At 47.3% G+C, this 20,956-nt stretch overlaps 1 protein-coding gene across 4 annotated transcripts in view; it reads right to left on the reverse strand.

Moving 5' to 3' along the window:
- TMEM181 (transmembrane protein 181) overlaps positions 1-20,956 on the reverse strand; it is a 236,698-nt gene that overhangs the window by 27,569 nt on the left and 188,173 nt on the right. For all 4 annotated transcript variants that reach the window (XM_063917643.1, XM_063917644.1, XM_063917645.1 and 1 more), the window contains 3 exons: positions 9,534-9,585; positions 8,019-8,101; positions 7,745-7,834 (listed from right to left, as the gene is read on the reverse strand). In XM_063917643.1, the coding sequence (XP_063773713.1) occupies positions 7,745-7,834; positions 8,019-8,101; positions 9,534-9,585 (225 nt within the window). The remainder of the gene's footprint in view (positions 1-7,744; positions 7,835-8,018; positions 8,102-9,533; positions 9,586-20,956) is intronic.

Here is a 20,956-nt window from a genome sequence, read left to right on the forward strand (position 1 = left end):
CCTTTGCGATACACCTGCTGCTGTGTAGATAGACTTTAGTGTAGTCTCTATTTTTCTGTCCCCGGGGTCCTTTCTGGTAAAGGAGCCCGGGGCAGGAAGCACCACCTTTTTTGACAGTCGAGAGACTGATACGTCAACTCCCGGGGTTCTTCCCAGAATTTCCTACCTTCAGGAGCAAATCTTTTTGACACTTGGTATTTCTTGTCTGGATTTTTCCGGGCTAACTTAAATAGGTCATCTAACTCTGCAGAATCATGGAAAGTGACATTAGGCTTGTTATGTATAAAGAAAAACGACTGCTGTGACGCAGCGTCCTCTAGAGGGAGTTTTAACACATCCCGTATAGCCAGAATGAGGGGTTCAATACCCGGAGCAGAAGCGTAATCCCCACTAATGGGATCTAAGTCATCCCCATCCTTCTGTATATCCTCATCTGAATCAGATAGTAAGGCAGGGGGGGGGGGGGGGTGTATCATCTGCATAGCAGCTAAGTCTGCAACATAGCAGCTAAGTCATCATAGCAGCTAAGTCTGCAACAGCCTGTTGTACTAGTTGAGTTTTCTGAACATTAGCAGTGAGTTGTGATGACATATCAGACATCATATTCTTAAGGGCCCCTAGCCAGGAGTGCTCTTGGCCCTCTCCCCCAGACCCCTCACTGAGTTGTGAAGACTGGCTGCATTGTTCACATGAACCAGAATCAGATGATAAGGGAGAGAATCTGGTGGGGCACACACTGCATAGTTTGTGTTTACCCATATTCACAGTAAATCACAATGACATGCACATACACACAGACAGTAAAATGTATCAATCCTGCCCTTACTGTACGTGAGAGGGAATCATACAGAGAGAGACCAGCAAAACCCAGCTACACAGCCCCAGTGAGGCTGTCAGCTTATTATATCACAGTGCACTAATGATTTCTGTCTTGTATGGGACACAGATTGTGTACAATAGCGGCTCTCCCCCTTTGCTACACCCTGTACCAGTTTTCTGAGTGGCAGGAGGAACTGTGTGTGCCTGCTGCTGCAGTAAGCAGAGGAAGGCGCCAAAATGCCGCTGGTCCCGCTCTGAGGTAGCTTTGTCACCCCCAATGGTGCAGGAGCTATAGCTTCTTAAACTGGCAATGTCTCCCAAAGTGCTTAAAAACATCACACAGGTGCTAGTTTAAGCCATCGCTAGCCAGTGTACACAGGGGGCTCTAGCGGGCCCTCCCCCAGGAGGGTCCCTAGTGGGGCCCCCGGTTTGTACTCACCACTGTCGCCACCTTCAGGCATCTGTTAGGGGTGTGCGGCGTTCTATGATTGCGACAGCTAAGGCGCAGTGCCCCGCTGAACAATCTCTCAGGACGGTGGTCCTGCAGCGGGGAAGCGGCTCTGACACTTCGCAAGGCCGGTGACTGCCCCCCCCCCCCCCCCCCCCCTAACTCCCACGGTGCAGGTATGCTGTTGCCCAAACAGCATACCGAAAATAAAAAAAGTTTAAAAGAAACTGAAGAAAACTCTCTGGAGCTGCAGAGATGTGCATCCTCTCCTGAGGGCACTTTTTTCTAAACTGCCTGTGGGAGGGGAGGAGACAGCACACCCAGTGAAGAAATTTAAAGCGCACAGGCTCCTTTGGACCCTGTCTATACCCATCATACTAAGTCTCCCCAATATCCCTTATTGATGCTAGAGGAAAAAAAGGATGAATTGTATACGCTGGCGGCAAGTATATAGGATCAGTGATACACCCTCAGGGTCTGCAACATGTTTTGGTATTGGACTGTTAATTGGTGGTTTCCTTGACAAAAAAAATATATTGTGTAAAAGGGGTGTGGCTTGTGGACACTTATGGGACTGCGACATCACATCTGTCATGTCCAGAGTGATGTAATTCTGCCATAATTATTACCTTTAAGCTACTGCACCAGATTCCTCTTAATAGAATGCCAAAACAGGATTTTAATATCTACCTGTAAATCCTTTTCTATAAGTCCGTAGAGGATGTTGGGGACACCAAAAGAACCATGGGATATAGACTGATCCGCAGGAGACATGGGCACTTTAAGACTTTCAAAGGGGGCGTGACCTGGCTCCTCCCTCTATATCCCTCCCCAGACTCAGTTTGGAACTGTGCCCGGAGAGATGGACATTTTGAGGAAAGGAATTAACAACAAGGTGAGTATCATAACAGCTCACGCCATAAACATGCCGAATAACATGGCATTCAACTGAACACATGCCAACAGACATGAACAAAATTCAGCAACAAGCTGAAGAAACCATAACACAACCTGTGTGTAACCAGAACTAAACTGCAGATAAAGTACGCACTGGGACGGGCGCCCAACATCCTCTACGGATTTATAGTAAAGGATTTACCGGTAGGTATTAAAATCCTGTTTTCTATTACGTCCTTGAGGATGTTGGGGACACCAAAAGAACCATGGGATTATACCAAAGCTCTATAACGGGCGGGAGAGTGCGGATGACTCTGCAGCACCGATTGACTAAACTTTAGGTCTTCATCGGCCAAGGTATCAAACTTGTAAAACTTAGCAAACGTGTTTGACCCCGACCAAGTAGCAGCTCGACAAAGTTGTAATGCCGAGACACCCCGGGCAGCCGCCCAGGACGAGTCCACCTTCCTAGTGGAATGGACTTTTACTGATTTAGGTAACGGCAAACTTGCCGTGGAATGAGCCTGCTGAATCGTGTGACATATCCAACGGGCAATGGTCTGCTTGGAAGCAGGATACCCAAGTTTATTGGGAGCATATAGCACAAACAGAGACTGTTTTTCTAACTGGAGCCGTTCTGACAACGTAAATTTTCAAAGCTCTGACGACATCCAGAGACTTTAAGCCACTGGCACCACAATAGGTTGGTTAATATGAAAAGAGGAAACCACCTTTGGCAGAAATTGTTGCTGAGTTCTCAATTCTGCCCTTTCTTCATGGAAGATCAAATAAGGGCTCTTGTGAGACAAGGCCGCCAATTCAGACACTCGCCTTGCGGATACCAATGCTGACAAAATGACAACCTTCCAAGTGAGGAATTTCAACTCCACTTTACTTAAAGGTTCAAACCAATGTGATTTTAGGAATGTCAAAACCACATTAAGATCCCAAGGTGGGAGGTTGGATGTGCAGGACCCCTTTTACAAAGGTCTGCACCTCAGGAAGTGAGGCCAATTGTTTCTGAAAGAAAATTGACAAAGCAGAAATCTGCACTTTATGGAGCCTAATTTAAGGCCCGCATCCACTCCATTTTGTAGAAAATGGAGAAAACGTCCAAGGACAAACTTCTCCACTCGAGCTTTATTGGACTCGCACCAGGAAATATATTTCCTCCAAATACGGTGATAGTGTTTCGACGTCACACCCTTCCTAGCAAGGATAAGAGTGGGGATGACTTCATCGGGAATACTCTTACGGCTAAAATCTGGCGTTCAACCGTCATGCCGTCAAACGTAGCCGCTGTAAGACTTGATAGACGAACAGCCCCTGCCGCAGCAGATCCTCGCGAAGAGGAAGAGGCCATGGATCTTCGACTAACAACTCCTGAAGATCCAGGTACCAAATTCTCCTTGGCCAGTCTGGAACTACAAGGAGCGCTGGAATCTGTGATTTTCTTAGGATTCTCAAAACCTTTGGAATGAGAGGAAGCGGAGGGAAAACGTACACCGACGGATACACCCAAGGTGACGTCAGTGTATCCACTGCCGCCGCCTGAGGGTCCCTGGACCGGGAACAATACTTTAGTAGTTTTTTGTTGTATTTGTTAGTAGGGAGAAGACCTCCTGATGGAGGCTCCACTCTCCTGGATATAGATCGTGTCTGCTGAGGAAGTCTGCTTCCCAGTTGTCCACTCCCGGAAGGAAAATTGCCGACAGAGCGCTTACCCGAGTCTCTGCCCAGCGAAGAATCCTTGTGGCTTCTGCCATTGTTGCTCTGCTCTTTGTGCCGCCTTGGCGGTTTATGTACGCTACTGCTGTCACATTGTCCGATTGGATCAGGACAGGCCGGTTTCGAAGAAGATGCTCCGCTTGTAGAAGGCCGTTGTAAATGGCCCTCAACTCCAGCACGTTTATGTGAAGAAGAGTTTCCTGACTTGACCATCTTCCTTGGAAGGTCACCCCTTGTGTGACTGCTCCCCAACCCCGGAGACTTGCATCCGTGGTCACTAGGATCCAGTCTTGGATCCCGAATCTGCGTCCTTCTAAGAGGTGAGAGCTGTGTAGCCACCACAGGAGTGAGATTCTGGTGTTGGGGGATAGAACTATCCTCCGGTGCATATTAAGGTGGGATCCGGACCATTTGTCCAACAGGTCCCACTGAAACACTCTGGCATGGAACCTCCCGAATTGGAGGGCCTCGTATGCCGCCACCATCTTCCCCAGCAATCGAATGCATTGATGAATGGAGACAGTTGGTGGTTTCAGAATGAGTTTTACCAAACTCTGAATTTCCAGTGCTTTCTCCGGAGGGAGGAACACTCTCAGCTGGACCGTGTCCAGAATCATACCCAAAAATGCCAACCGGGTTGTTGGAATTAAGTGTGATTTCGGCAGGTTCAAGAGCCAGCCGTGCTGTTGTAGAAGCGACAGAGACAGTGCAATGTCCTGTACCAGTTTTTCCTTGGACCTCGCCTTTATCAAGAGATCGTCCAAGTACGGGATAATTGTAACTCCTCTTTTTCTGAGGAGAACCATCATTTCTACCATGACTTTCGTGAAAATCCTCGGAGCCGTGGCCAGGCCAAATGGCAACGTCTGAAATTGGTAAGGAGTATCCTGGATTGCAAACCGGAGATAACTCTGATGAGGGGGATAAATGGGAACATGAAGGTAGGCATCCTTTATGTCCAAAGACACCATGAATTCCCCCTCCTCCAGGCTGGAGATCACCGCTCGGAGAGACTCCATCTTGAATTTGAATTTCTTCAGGAACAAATTTAGAGATTTTAGATTGAGGATTGGTCGTACCGAGTCATCCGGCTTCGGCACTACAAATAGGCTTGAATAAAACCCTTCCCTTTGTCGTGCCCGGGGGACCGGGATCACAACCTGATTTTGACATAATGTTTGTATTGCTCCACAGACTAGAACTCTGTCTGGAAGCGAAACTGGTATGGGTGATTTGAAAAAAACGGCGAGGGGGAACGTCTTGGAATTCCAGTTTGAACCCTTGGGTCACAATTTGTAACACCCGAGGGTCCAGGTCCGAGCGAACCCAAACCTGACTGAAAAGCCTTAGACGTGCCCCCACCGGTGCGGTCTCCTGTAAGGGAGACTCGGCGTCATGCGGTGGATTTGGCCAAAGCCGGGGAGGACTTCTGCTCTTGTGAACTCGAGGAGGCCGAAGTTCTCTTGCCCCTTCCTCTACCTCTGATAGCGACGAAGAAGTTACCTCGGCCTTTTCTATATTTATTGGGCCGAAAGGACTGCATTTGATAGTGCGGTTTCTTCTGCATTAGGAGCATTAGGTAAATAAGTAGATTTACCCGCTGTGGCCGCTGATACTAAATCAGTAAGGCCGTCACCAAACAGTTCCCCACCCTTAAAGGGAAGGGACTCCATATTTTTCTTGGAATCAGCGTCAGCATTCCATTGATGAGTCCATAGTGCACACCTAGCCGCAATTGACATAGCATTAGCCTTAGCCCCCAGGAGGCCAGCATCTCTTGCAGCCTCTTTCAAGTATGCAGCCGCGTCACTAGGATGTTATCCCTATCCAGAGTATCTAAATCCGCAGATAAACTTTCAGACCATTTTTCAATGGCGCTACTAACCCACGCTGACACAATAAGCGGTCTAAGCTGCGTCCCCGTGGTAGTAAAAATAGCTTTTAAAGTAGCCTCCTGCTTACGATCAGCCGGCTCCTTAAGAGTCGTCGACTGAGCCGCAGGGAGCGCTACCTGTTTAGACAAGCGTGCTAGGGCTTTGTCTACTGTGGGTGGTATTTCCCACTTATCCCTATCTGCTGCGGGAAAGGGGTATGCCACCTTGATCCTATTAGGAATGAGAAATTTCTTATCAGGTGTTTTCCAAACGCCAATAAAAAGGTCATTTAGTTCAAAACAAGGAGGAAAAGAAACCGAGCGTCTCTTTTCTTTGTAAATAAGGACTCTCGTTTCTGGTGTAAAGGGGTCCTCGTCAATACGTAATATGTCTTTGACAGCAACAATCATATATTGAATACTCTTAGCCAATTTAGGATCTAATCTAGAATCAGCAAAATCGGCACCGGTATCAGACTCCGTGTCGGTATCTGTGTCATCTAATTGGTCAACACCACGTTTTAGTGACCCTTGTAATAAAGCGTCATCTACTGATCTCTTCCAAATCTGCAGTTGAGAGTCAGATTCAGTAAACTTTTGATTTAATAGAGTAACATTAGCATTTAAAGCAGTTAACCAATCAGCAGTCAGCAGGACCCCCAAAACATTTGGTGTCCCAAATAAATTATCCCCCTGAGAGGAAAACTCTGCCTCGGACATGTTGTCTCCCTAACAGCACCCAAAAGAAAGCCTGTGAGGGAACAAAAGGAAAGGAGCCAGCTCACACCCCAGCGCCAAAGTGCAGGTCTGAAAAACACCCTCAAGTGTCACAAAGCTGCAGCGCTATAATATGTATGTAAATAATCTGCCCCCCCTCGTTTTATAGCCCCTGGTACTTGCTGCTGTGAGGAAGGACCAGCGCTGCTGCTTGGAGGAGGAAATGGCGCCGAGTGAGTCTGGAGGAAGAAGCCCCGCCCCCAACATGGCGTTCTTCTTCTCGCTTATTTTACATGTTTATCCTGGCGGGGGTTTGCGGGCAGTGCCAGGGCACTGTACAGATATGCCAGCCTTATTTATGAGGTATTGTTAGCTCCCCAGGGCGCCGCGCCCCCCCCCCAGCGCCCTGCACCCAGCGGTGTGTACAGTCCGGGAGCCTAGCGCGCACTGAGCAAATCACGTTGCGCGGTACCTCTATATGCCGTCTTTGTTGAAGAGAAGATGTCTTTTCCTCACATACTCACCTGTCTTCTGACTTCTGGCTTGAAGAAGGGGGACGGCAAGCTGTGGGAGCGAGCATCCAGGAGAGCCTGGCGTTCATCTCCCCTCAGGAGCTGAAGGCATCCTGTCAGCAGCAGCAGAGCCCTGAAACTCATTAGAAGTGGGTCTAGACTGCTCTCCCCTCTTTCCCACGAAGCAGGGAGTCTGTAGCCAGCAGATCTCCCCAAAATAAAAAACCTAACATTAAGTCTTTTCAGAGAAACTCTAAAAGCTCCCCCGAGTGCCTCCATCTCGCAGGGCACATTTTCTAAACTGAGTCTGGGGAGGGATATAGAGGGAGGAGCCAGGTCACGCCCTCTTTGAAAGTCTTAAAGTGCCCATGTCTCCTGCGGATCCGTCTATATCCCATGGTTCTATTGGTGTCCCCAACATCCTCAAGGACGTAATAGAAAATAGGTTTAGATTATGGTTGTTTATGTACTGGTTTGCTCTCATGCTACTGAACAAGAACCATTAGTGGGGCAGATGTATTAAGCCTGGCAAGTGATAAAGCTGTGAAAATAATTTATAAGTGGATCAGCCAATCAGCTCCTGTCATTTTTCAGACCCGTAATGATTGGCTGGTGCGTTATCACCTTCCACTTATCACTGCTTTATCACTTCGCCAGACTTAATACATCTGCCCCAATGTCCTTATATCTTTCCTGTAAAGAAAATATTTTCAGCTGTCCTAAAGCACTGAATAGTGACAGTGAACTTACCATAAAGTGCATTTTTTGATGGAGAGTAGACAAAGGCCAAAGTGTAAAGATAAAAGTTTAACAGACTATAAAAGGATAGAAACTCTGCCGGTGTTACAAATTAAGGAAAACAAAAATGCTAATTGTAAAATGTTATTACAACTTGCAGGAAAAACAAATAAGTGATTAGTAGATGTCTGCTTTCTAACCCCCATAGTAGAGCATACACAATCCCACTTTCGAAAAGCACAGTAGAAGTTAATCTCTAGGAATGAAGCAGCTGTAAAAAGGATATAATTTTGATAATGTGTCGTCAGTTCGGCAACAAAATTGTCCTGTAATACTTGCGACCCGAATCTTAAATATAGGATGACAATGCTGCAAGACAGAAAAGACAGTTCAACAAAACCAGCAAATCACCAACACAATTGTTATACCAAGTCCTATTATGCAGACTAACCCAGACTGTTGCTGTGTATTGGGGACAATAACCTTAAACTAGAATACCATTCAGCAGGTAGAGACATTTGGTAACACTAACAATACATGTTATGTGTAAGTGTCAGTAGTATGGCCTAAAGAAACAACGGGCGGTATTCAATTTTTTTCACCTCCTTCAACACCCGTTCTGTTTCTGCTGACGGGAGTGGTATAATCATTTTAGCTCGCTACCCCAGGTGCCCAACCCTTTACGCAGCTAAACCTGATTACCATGGGCGCAATATGTGCGATAACGGGGATCACTTTAGAAGGGAGATTGGGCGTGATATATCATTTGAATACCACCCAATATCTGAGATGTTATGTGCCTTTCTCATCCAGTGTAAAGGTAACACCCTCTCTCCAACTAGCACACAGAGTGTGAATTCATGGTTCCTGTCTGTACGTTACTAAACGGGAGATGGCACTATGGGAGCCAGTCATCTCTACGCTTTCGGACACAGACAAGATGTTGCTAAGGTAGAGCTGCTGAGCAATAATTGCTGGATATAATAACTGCCTGGAGCAGCACACACATGGTCAGATATGACGTCATATGCTTGAAAGAATAAGTGAGAGGCTCTGCAGACTGTTATAACAAGTAGGTGTACTTTTCCATACGATGTGAAAGCATATATATTCAATAAAGAAACTGTCAATAAGCAGATTTTACTAATTTTGTTAAACAGGTGATGGGGTCTCAGTGGGCTAGTATTGCTAATCATCACCAGAAGTACCAGAAGACAGAGGACCACTTCCAACTCTCCTCCTTTACTGTCTGGGTTAGTACGTTCACTGCCTTTACACTAGAGATGAGCAGGTTCGGTTTTACTCGGTTCTCAAAACGGCATCTTATTGGCTCACGGATGTCTTTTGTTTTGGATAGCCAATAAGATGCCGTTTTGAGAACCGAGTAAATCTGAATAAAACCCGAACCCGCTCATCTCTACTTTACACAAACAAATATTGCTGCTATCGCAATGCTACAGGGAACAAACATTTTTCCTTTATGTAGGCAGTAATAAAGTCTACATTAACCAACAAATTGTACAACCAGTGGTCTAGTTCTAAACAATATTATTTCTTCACCCAGATTTTTAGCCAAATCTTTTGCAAATATGATCAGACAGCAATAATCCAGTCCAAATTAATTTATAGTAAGGGATACTAGCATTAGAGAAACCACAGTCACCTGCGTACTTTCCAATCACAATAATAAATGGGTTGGATACGAAATCCCTGCAGTTGTATTCTGACGGCCAGAATGCTTTATTAATGACCTGGTCCATCTCCCATTACAAAGCTATATAAGAATGTATTGCTAACATACCTGATAACAAGCACTACAAACGTTAAAACTGTAAGAAACTTTAACCGCAGATCTGGAAAACAAAACAAAAAAACACAGCAACTTTATTTGTAAATGAAATACTGTACCACTGGGGGAAACGCCTGAAAGCATTATGCAAATAATCAATCTCCAGAATAAAGAATTAGCACTCACCTGCTACCTCACCTATTTGAGGATAGCACCCGTAAGCCAGAGAATGTTCCTCAATGTGTCAGAATAACAGTTAAAGTATCATATAAAACTAGACATATTCATAGATTGGATTCACCTTGACTAGATAAGCCTAACTTTAAAGGCTGATCAGTGCAGGAAGAAAAGTAAACAAATAGCTAAATCTGCAATTGATGATGGAGATTCATGACTCCTGCCATCAATGAATAATGGCCGTCCGTAATGCAAGCTCTCACATGGATTGCCTCCTTCCTAATGTTCGATGGGATGCAATCAATTAACTGGCAGTCGGGATCCCAGCGGTCAGGATACAGACAATGGAATCCCGACAGCCAACAATACCGACACCAGGAATCCCGGCATGCAGGGACTATTCTCACTCATGGGTGTCCACAACACCCATAGAGTGAGAATAGAACCTGTTGTGAGCGTAGTGGGCCACAGAGCCCGTAAGGGAACTTGTACTGCTTGCCCTGCTGCCAGCATTCTGGCGGGCAGGATGCCGCTGTTGGGATCTTGACAGTCGGCATCCCGCCCCCCGGGAAATAGTACGTATTCCTGTTTGACAACTACTACAGTTTTCATTCAGAGTCTATTTACTAAGCCTTAGAGAAAGAGAGAGAGAGTGAAAATGGACGGAGATAAAGTACCAGCAAATCAGCTACTAACTGCCATGTTACAGGGTTGGTTGGTACTTTATCTCCATGCATTCTCCAAGGATTAGTAAATAGACCGCCCTGACACTGTTTTGCCACCCTTAAGTTACAAAGAGGCTCAAGGAGTGCTGAAGTTCTCTTCCTCCCTGTGACTAACCTCCGCTTGTACAGTCCCTTGTCCGATACCTACCTTATTTGTTGGCTCACTACTCTGTGTTGTTCCTATGATATGTCAACTTAGATTTACTGTTCGTATGATATGCCAAGTTTCACAGTTGCTATGTACATTCCCTGCACAGAGTTGTAGACCCTATGTGGAGCTTAACAAATAAAATATAATAATGAAATGTTAACAAGTATAAATCCGTTCCTGAATAACCATTTCTTTAAGCATAACTTTGCTCTACCATGCAATACCCAGAAAAGCAGTGAGTGTAATGTTCGCCGTGTAAAACATTTGATAATAAAAGGTACAATTAGATTTCAAATTCCCACTTTCTAAGTGTTTAGAAAATGTAAAATTAACGTATTCCCCTTATTCTCCAAAAGGATTTTTACAAAATACAGACACATTTACTGTTTAATGCAATAATATGAAACACATTAAAAGTGAGTTATTGATTCCTTGGAGATCAGAGAAATGCAGTCATTTGAAAGTGTGAATTTAAGATCAAATTGTGCCCTTTATACTGTATATGGCAATGAGAACACTACCTGCATTCTTCTGTCAGGGTAACAGATGGAGGACCATAATTGTGATAGAAAAAACTGATACTAAGGAGTTTTATTAAGACATGTTAGGAATTCTTGGTCACAGGGAATTTTGTACCACTTGTATGTGGTTTTTAATGTTATGATGATGAATAATAATAATACTAATTATTATTATGATGATGATGATGATGTAAAATTTGACTGCATCTTGTCCAGATAAGCCAGTCTATGAATTTGCCTCATTCAGAAGATACTTTATCCAGTATTTTGACACACTGAGGAAGTTCACCCGTTTTAAACATTCTATCCTCCCCCCATTTATTTACAGTACCCGCAATATTTATTCTCACTGCCAACTGTGCCAATGGCTACAAGGCGGCAGTTCATGTGAATAAATAAGGTGGTAACCAATTACCCGCGGATGATGACCGTGGGTAATTGTATCGCCAGGGGCTATCCTATTAGCCCTGATGCGCATGCTCCTCGTCTGATTATGCTACGGGTGATCGCGAGTGCCTGTAATAGGATACCGCGATAATGACCATTGGTCTTTGATCGCAATATCCTGCTGTTTTCAGCAGGCAAAAAATAAGATTTTAAACCTACCGGTAAATCTTTTTCTCCTAGTCCGTAGAGGATGCTGGGGACTCCGTAAGGACCATGGGGTATAGACAGGCTCCGCAGGAGACATGGGCACTACAAAGAACTTTAGAATGGGTGTGCACTGGCTCCTCCCTCTATGCCCCTCCTCCAGACCTCAGTTAGAGAAACTGTGCCCAGAGGCGACGGACAGTACGAGGAAAGGATTTTGGTAATCTAAGGGCAAGATTCATACCAGCCCACACCATCCACACCGTATAACCTGGAATATACGCAACCAGTTAACAGTATGAACAAAACAGTATCAGCCAACGACTGATCTTAACTGTAACATAACCCTTATGTAAGCAACAACTATATACAAGTCATGCAGAATATGTCCGCACTGGGACGGGCGCCCAGCATCCTCTACGGACTAGGAGAAAAAGATTTACCGGTAGGTTTAAAATCTTATTTTCTCCTACGTCCTAGAGGATGCTGGGGACTCCGTAAGGACCATGGGGATTATACCAAAGCTCCAAACCGGGCGGGAGAGTGCGGATGGCTCTGCAGCACCAATTGAGCAAACATGAGGTCCTCATCAGTCAGGGTATCAAACTTGTAGAATTTAGCAAAAGTGTTTGAACCCGACCAAGTAGCTGCTCGGCAAAGCTGTAAAGCCGAGATGCCTCGGGCAGCCGCCCAAGAAGAGCCCACCTTCCTAGTGGAATGGGCCTTTACCGAATTTGGTACCGGCAATCCAGCCGTAGAATGAGCCTGCTGAATCGTGTTACAGATCCAGCGAGCAATAGTCTGCTTAGAAGCAGGAGCGTCAACCTTGTTGGCTGCATACAGGACAAACAGAGCTTCTGTTTTCCTAATTCGAGCCGTCCTGGCTACGTAAATTTTTAAGGCTCTGACTACATCAAGGGATTTGGAATCCTCAAAATCTCCCATAGCCACAGGCACCACAATAGGTTGGTTCATATGAAACGATGACACCACCTTTGGCAAAAATTGAGGACGAGTCCTCAACTCTGCTCTATCCACATGGAAAATTAGATAGGGGCTCTTATGAGACAAGGCCGCCAATTCGGACACCCGCCTTGCAGATGCCAAGGCCAACAACATGACCACCTTCCAAGTGAGAAATTTTAACTCAACAGTTTTAAGAGGCTCAAACCAGTGAGATTTTAGGAACTGTAACACCACGTTAAGGTCCCATGGTGCCACTGGGGGCACAAAAGGAGGCTGGATGTGCAGCACTCCCTTTACAAAAGTCTGGACTTCTGGGAGAGAAGCCAATTCTTTCTGGAAGAATATAGAAAGGGCCGAAATCTGCACCTTAATGGAGCCTAACTTTAGGCCCATATCCACTCCAGTCTGTAGGAAGTGGAGAAAGCGGCCCAAGTGGAAGTCTTCCGTAGGAGCATTCTTGGCTTCACACCAAGCAACATACTTCCTCCAGATACGGTGATAATGTTTCGCCGTCACCTTCTTCCTAGCCTTTATCAGAGATGGGATGACTTCTTCCGGAATACCCTTCCCAGCTAGGATTTGGTGTTCAACCGCCATGCCGTAAAACGTAAGCGCGGTAAGTCTTGGAACACGCAGGGCCCCTGCTGCAACAGGTCCTCCCTGAGAGGAAGAGGCCATGGATCTTCTGTGAGCAGCTCCTGAAGATCTGAATACCAGGCCCATCGAGGCCAATCTGGAACAATGAGAATTGTCTGCACTCATTTCGTCTTATGATTCTCAGTATCTTTGAGATGAGAGGAAGTGGAGGGAACACATAGACCGACTGAAACACCCATGGTGTCACGAGAGCGTCCACCGCTACTGCCTGAGGGTCCCTTGACCTGGCACAATACCTCCGAAGCTTCTCGTTGAGGTGTGACGCCATCATGTCTATTTGAGGAAGTCCCCAAAGACTTGTTATCTCTGCAAAAACTTCTTGATGAAGTCCCCACTCTCCTGGATGGAGATCGTGTCTGCTGAGGAAGTCTGCTTCCCAGTTGTCCACTCCCGGAATGAATACCGCTGACAGAGCACTTACATGATTTTCTGCCAAGCGCAGAATCATGGTGGCTTCCGCCATTGCCACTCTGCTCCTTGTCCCGCCTTGGCGGTTTACATGAGCCACGGCTGTGACGTTGTCTGATTGAATCAGAACTGGTAGGTCGCGAACAAGATTCTCCGCTTGTCGTAGGCCGTTGTATATGGCCCTCAATTCCAGTATGTTGATGTGTAGACAAGCCTCCTGGCTTGACCACAGTCCCTGAAAATTCCTTCCTTTTGTGACAGCTCCCCATCCTCGGAGGCTCGTGTCCGTGGTCACCAGAACCCAGTCCTAAATGCCGAACCTGCGACCCTCTAGAAGGTGAGAACTCTGGAGCCACCACAGGAGAGACACCCTGGCCCTGGGGAACAGAGTTATTTTCTGATGTATTTGAAGGTGGGACCCGGACCACTTGTCCAGAAGGTCTCACTGAAACGTCCTCGCATGAAACCTGCCGAAAGGGATGGCCTCGTAGGTCGCCACCATATTCCCCAGTACTCGAGTGCATTGATGGACTGACACTCTTTTTGGTTTTAACAGGTCTCTTACCATGTTCTGGAGTTCCTGGGCTTTTTCCCTCGGGAGAAAAACCCTCTTTCGTTCTGTGTCCAGAATCATGCCTAAGAAAGACAGCCGAGTCGTTGGAACCAACTGCGACTTTGGTAGATTTAGAATCCATCCATGTTGCTGTAGCACTCCCAGGGAGAGCGACACGCTTTTCTGCAACTGTTCCTCTGATCTCGCTTTTATCAGGAGATCGTCCAAGTACGGGATAATTGTGACTCCTTGCCTGCGTAGGAGCACCATCATTTCCGCCATTACCTTGGTGAACACCCTCGCTGCCGTGGAAAGCCCAAACGGCAACGTCTGAAACTGGTAATGACAGTCCTGTACAGCGAATCTCAGGCATGCCTGATGAGGAGGATATATGGGGACGTGAAGGTATGCATCCTTTATGTCTAATGACACCATAAAATCCCCCCCTTCCAGGCTGGTGATGACTGCCCTGAGCGATTCCATCCTGAACTTGAACCTTTTTAAGAACAGGTTCAGGGATTTTAGATTTAGAATAGGTCTGACCGAGCCATCCGGTTTCGGGACCACAAATAGGGTTGAATAGTACCCTTTCCCCTGTTGTGATAGGGGAACCTTGATAATCACTTGCTGTTGACACAGCTTTTGAATTGCAGCTAAAATTATCTCCCTCTCTGGGGGAGAAGCTGGTAAAGCCGATTTGAAGAATCGGCGAGGAGGCACGTCTTCGAATTCCAGCTTGTAGCCCTGGGATACAATTTCCATCACCCAAGGATCCACGTCCGACTGAACCCAGACGTGGCTGAAGAGTCGAAGACGTGCCCCCACCGGTGCGGCCTCCCTCAGTGGAGCCCCAGTGTCATGCGGTGGACTTAGTAGAAGCCGGGGAGGACTTCTGTTCCTGGGAACTGGCCGTAGCAGGCATTCTTTTCCCTCTACCCTAACCTCTAGCGAGGAAGGAAGAGCCCCGATCTCTTCTGGACTTAAGGCCAGTACTCACTGGCCGATGTCAGAGAGATGTGTGCTGAGCGAACCGCTCAGCACACATCTCTCCCGGCGCTCAGCACAGCGCGATCTGTGCTGAGCGTGCGGGGGGAGACGGGGGGGGCGCTCACTTCACCCAGCGGGTGAAGTGTGCGACCCGCTAGATTGGCCTGCATGCAGGCCAATCTAGCAGCAGCGATAGCGATGCGCGGGGCTGCGCATCGCTATCGCTGAGGGGGCTACACACGGAGCGATCGTGCTTAAAATCTAAGCAATCTAGTCAGATTGCTTAGATTTTAAGCAGCGATCGCTCCGTGAGTACCCCCCTTTATGCGACCGAAAGGACTGCATCTGATACTGTGGAGTTTTCTTTTGCTGTGGGGGAACATAAGGCAAAAAGGTAGATTTACTTGTGGTAGCTGTGGAAACTAGGTCCGCGAGACCTTCCCCAAATAAAACCTCACCCTTGTAAGATAAAACTTCCATATGCCTCTTTGAATCGGCATCACCTGTCCATTGGCGGGTCCACAGTGCTCGCCTAGCCGAGACCGCCATCGCGTTGGCCCTTGAACCTAGTAGTCCGACGTCTCTCTGAGCGTCTCTCATATATAAGACTGCGTCTTTGATGTGACCTAAGGTCAACAAAATCGTATCCCTATCTAGGGTATCAATATCAGCTGACAAGGTATCTGTCCAAGCTGCTATCGCGCTACAGACCCAAGCCGATGCTATAGCCGGTCTGAGTAAAGCACCAGTATGTGTATAAATTGATTTTAAAGTCGTTTCCTGTCTGCGATCAGCAGGATCTTTGAGAGCTGCCGTGTCTGGGGACTGTAGCGCCACCTTTTTGGATAAGCGCGTCAAAGCTTTGTCCACCCTGGGCGAGGATTCCCACCGTACCCTGTCCTGTGCCGGGAAAGGATACACCATAAGAACTCTTTGGGGAATCTTCAGTTTTTTGTCTGGAGTTTCCCAAGCTTTTTCAAATAACGCGTTCAGCTCATGAGATGGGGGAAATGTTACCTCAGGTTTCTTTTCCTTAAACATGTGTACCCTCGTGTCAGGGACAGAGGGGTCATCTGTGATATGCAAAACATCTTTTATTGCAATAATCATATAATGAATACTTTTGGCCACCCTTGGGTGTAGCCTTGCATCATCGTAGTCGACACTGGAGCCAGAATCCGTGTCGGTATCAGTGTCTGCTATTTGGGATAGGGAACATTTTTGAGACCCTGAAGGACCCTGTGACACCGTCAAAGCCATTGATTGACTCGCCGCATTATCCCTGGACTCTGCTTTGTCCAATCTCTTATGTAACAAGGTCACATTTGCATTTAAAACATTCCACATGTCCAACCAATCAGGTGTCGGCGTTGCCGACGGAGACACCACAATCATTTGCTCCACCTCCTCTCTAGAAGAGCCTTCCGCCTCAGACATGCCGACACAGGCGTACCGCCCCCCACACACACACAGCAGAGCCGGATTAAGGCAGGGGCATAGGGGGCAAGTACCCCCGGGCCCTCATCTCTAATGGGGCCCCCCAGCTGAAGCCGTTTTCATTTTCTTAAATGGCCGCCAGGGGGGTTACAACAAAGTCAGGAATGTCCCACGAGTCAGCTGTGCAGTGCTCTCCCACGCGCATGCAGTTGAGAGAAATGCTGCTGCTGCGGGACTCTGGGAGCAGGCACAGAGGCAGGACGCGCTATGACCAATGAGCATTCAGCAGCGCTGTCCTCTACTGCGTCTGTCACAGCTCCACGTGATAGAGGAAGGGGAAGAAAACAACAGAGCGTGTGCATTTCCTCTCACACCCTCCGCAGCCCCCATCCAGTCTGCTCCGCACAGGCACATAATGACTGAGTAAACATCCGAGCAGGGAGAAGCTGTAGATGCCGGCCTGATCAGTGGTATAGGAGATAAGGTACACAGCAGTAAAAGCCTGTCTGACAGTACACAAAGCTCAGTATAGTGCACACTGCAGAGCAAAGGGAGAAGGAGATGGGCATATTGGGGGAGGGAGAGTACGGGAAGGTGGGAGGTAAGGGCTACTGCTTGGATGACAGAAATATACAGCCACTGCACAGGAGGAGAGGTAGAGACACTGGAAGGAGGATCCTTCTTGGTCTTAAAGAGCTATCACAGATAAAGGTAGATTCCTCAGTCACAGCCAGCAGGATGTCCCACAATTAGCCCCAGCAAGAGCTGCACTATTATTATTATTAAGCTGTATTTATAGGGCGTCACATGTCTGCAGCACTGATCAACTAGGTTTTCGACCATTGAAAGAGGCTTGAAGAAGTGGGGGTGGAGCCCTGGGGCAGAGAGTCCACGTGGCAAGACTATTTGATGATGAAACAGGAGGAATCACACTCCTTTACACAGAGGGGTTAGATGTATTTTAAGGCAACAGGGGAGAAAGCAGTAACTGTACACTTTAAGGTGGTCATTCCGAGTTGATCGCCCGCTAGCAGTTTTTAGCAGCCGTGCAAAAGCTATGCCGCCGCCCACTGGGAGTGTATTTTAGCTTAGCAGAAGTGCGAACGAAAGGATCGCAGAGCGGCAGCAAAATAATTTTGAGCAGTTTCAGAGTAGCTTCAGACCTACTCAGCGCTTGCGATCACTTCAGACTGTTCATTTCCTGTTCACAAACACGCCCTGCGTTCAGGCAGCCACGCCTGCGTTTTTCCTGGCACGCCTGCGTTTTCTCGATCACTCCCTGAAAAAGGTCAGTTGACACCCAGAAACGCCCCTTTCCTGTCAATCACTCTGCGGCCAGCAGTGCGACTGAAAAGCTTCGCTAGACCCTGTGTGAAACTACATCTTTCGATGTAATATTACTTTGCGCGTGCGCATTGCGCCACATGCGCAGAAGTGCCTTTTTTTGCCTCATCGCTACACAGCGAACGAATGCAGCTAGCGAACAACTCTGAATGACCCCCTAAGTGCGACAGTTACCAATCCTCCCCCATGTATTACTATGGTGGTGTTTTATAAGTGAACTGACATTATATGCGCTGCTAAATACAAGATAGCACAGCGATGTCCCCACCACTGCCGCCAGTATATGAACGGCGAGTTGGACTGACCGTTCAAACACCTGCAGCTATCGATTACGACAACTGCAGGTGTCGTTTTGACGGGTGGTCTTCTGTTTGCCGGCGGTCGGGCTCCCGGCGCTCAGTATACCGGCGCCGGGAGCCCGACAGCCGGAATACCGACAATTATTTTCCCTCGTGGGGGTCCACGACCCCCATAGAGGGAGAATAAAATAGTGTGGCGCGCGTAGCGCGCCACCGTGCCCGTAGCGTGGCGAGCGCAGCGAGCCCGCAAGGGGCTCATTTGCGCTCGCCAAGCTGTCGGTAAGCCGGCGGTCGGGCTGCCGGCGCCGGGATGCTGGTCGCCGGGAGCCCGACCGCCGGCCAGCCGTAGTGAACCCCGTTTTGACTATACACCAGAGCCTGGCTGTAGTGGCTGCCAACTCCGGACTGCATGAGAGATCTTGCTTGGCTTGCAGGATCTCACACACGCCTAGTAGAGCTAGTGAGGAGGAGATACACAGTGCATCAGCACTAGGCCGATGCACTGTGGGCTCTGGCAGGGATCACCGAAGTGGGGAGTTTCCACTCCCCCATTCTGGCAGACAAAATGGTAATACATCTCGCCAGTACTGCTTCACCTTATAAAGAAGCAACGAAAGAAGCGCTATAGCAGCACAATATGTGCCGCATAATACTTCCATCCCAGAGTAACATAGAAACATAGAAATTGACAACCGATAACCACTTGGCCCATCTAGTCTGCCCTTTTTTTAATCTCTTTATTTTTTCATTTAGTATATTGTGCACCAGAGGTAGAAGCCATAGAGAGCTATGTACACATTGTCTGCACCCACTCACCCAACACCCCACCTTGAAGCAGCTAATAACTCTCTTGCTATTACCATCTCTGTGCCTAATTTATTTTTATCTTGAATAGTTTTAATCTCTATTTGTGGTTTCTCCAAATCCACCTCCTGCAATGTTATTTCAAAACCTTATACTGATCTTAAGCTCCATACACACTAGGCGATATTTTCAACGATATCGCTCATTTTGACCCTTCTGAGCGATATCATTTGTAATATCACCCAGTGTGTATGCACTATATCGTTAACAATGCGCGCTCCCATGGGTCGTTAACGAGGTTTCTGTCACCCGTTCATGCAGGTCAATCTGACAAAGTCGTCAGAAACAGCATGTTCAGGGTGGTGACAAGAGGACGTCACTGAATGCTATCATTAGAGATATCGCTCAGTGTGTATGCACTAGATCGATTGCCCAGGAGTTCAAGGGCAAACACTGACGATATCGCTCATGGAGCGTATCATCTAGTGTGTACCCGGCTTTAGCCTGTGTTGACATACCCTATTTACGATAAAACTGTTATGTAACATTATCAGCTCCATCGGATCATTCCCACCCTCACTGCCCAAAAAGAGTTAGGGACAGATGTACTAAGCCTTGAAAAGTGATAAAGTGGACAGACATAAAGTACAAGCCAATCGGCTCCTAGCTGCCATGTTACAAGCTGGGTTTGAAAAATGACAATTAGGAGTAGTTTATCATTCTCCACTTTATCACTTTTTAAAGGCTTAGTACATCTGCCTTACTGCCCTTTTGCACCCTGGTATCCAAAGCTCTTTGAACCAAATACTGGGAGAACTGGAAAGCCTCACTTTCAGCTAGCGGCTGCCTCATGGAGGTGTGGGGGCACACAGCAGGCACAGCCAATCGGGTATTGCTGATAAGAGGGCCCCAAGCTTTTAAGAGCCCCGGGCCCCCCAAAGGCTTAATCCGGCCCTGACACACAGGGATTGTATACAATATATATATATATATATATATATATATATATATATATATATATATAAGAATTTACTTACCGATAATTCTATTTCTCATAGTCCGTAGTGGATGCTGGGAACTCCGAAAGGACCATGGGGAATAGCGGCTCCGCAGGAGACTGGGCACAAAAGTAAAAGCTTTAGGACTACCTGGTGTGCACTGGCTCCTCCCCCTATGACCCTCCTCCAAGCCTCAGTTAGGATACTGTGCCCGGACGAGCGTACACAATAAGGAAGGATTTTGAATCCCGGGTAAGACTCATACCAGCCACACCAATCACACCGTACAACTTGTGATCTGAACCCAGTTAACAGCATGATAACAGAGGAGCCTCTGAAAAGATGGCTCACAACAATAATAACCCGATTTTTGTAACAATAACTATGTACAAGTATTGCAGACAATCCGCACTTGGGATGGGCGCCCAGCATCCACTACGGACTACGAGAAATAGAATTATCGGTAAGTAAATTCTTATTTTCTCTGACGTCCTAGTGGATGCTGGGAACTCCGAAAGGACCATGGGGATTATACCAAAGCTCCCAAACGGGCGGGAGAGTGCGGATGACTCTGCAGCACCGACTGAGAGAACTCCAGGTCCTCCTCAGCCAGGGTATCAAATTTGTAGAATTTAGCAAACGTGTTTGCCCCTGACCAAGTAGCTGCTCGGCAAAGTTGTAAAGCCGAGACCCCTCGGGCAGCCGCCCAAGATGAGCCCACTTTCCGTGTGGAATGGGCTTTTACAGATTTTGGCTGTGGCAGGCCTGCCACAGAATGTGCAAGCTGAATTGTACTACAAATCCAATGAGCAATAGT

This window comes from Pseudophryne corroboree, chromosome 4, assembly GCF_028390025.1.
Source record: "Pseudophryne corroboree isolate aPseCor3 chromosome 4, aPseCor3.hap2, whole genome shotgun sequence".
NCBI lineage: Eukaryota > Metazoa > Chordata > Amphibia > Anura > Myobatrachidae > Pseudophryne > Pseudophryne corroboree.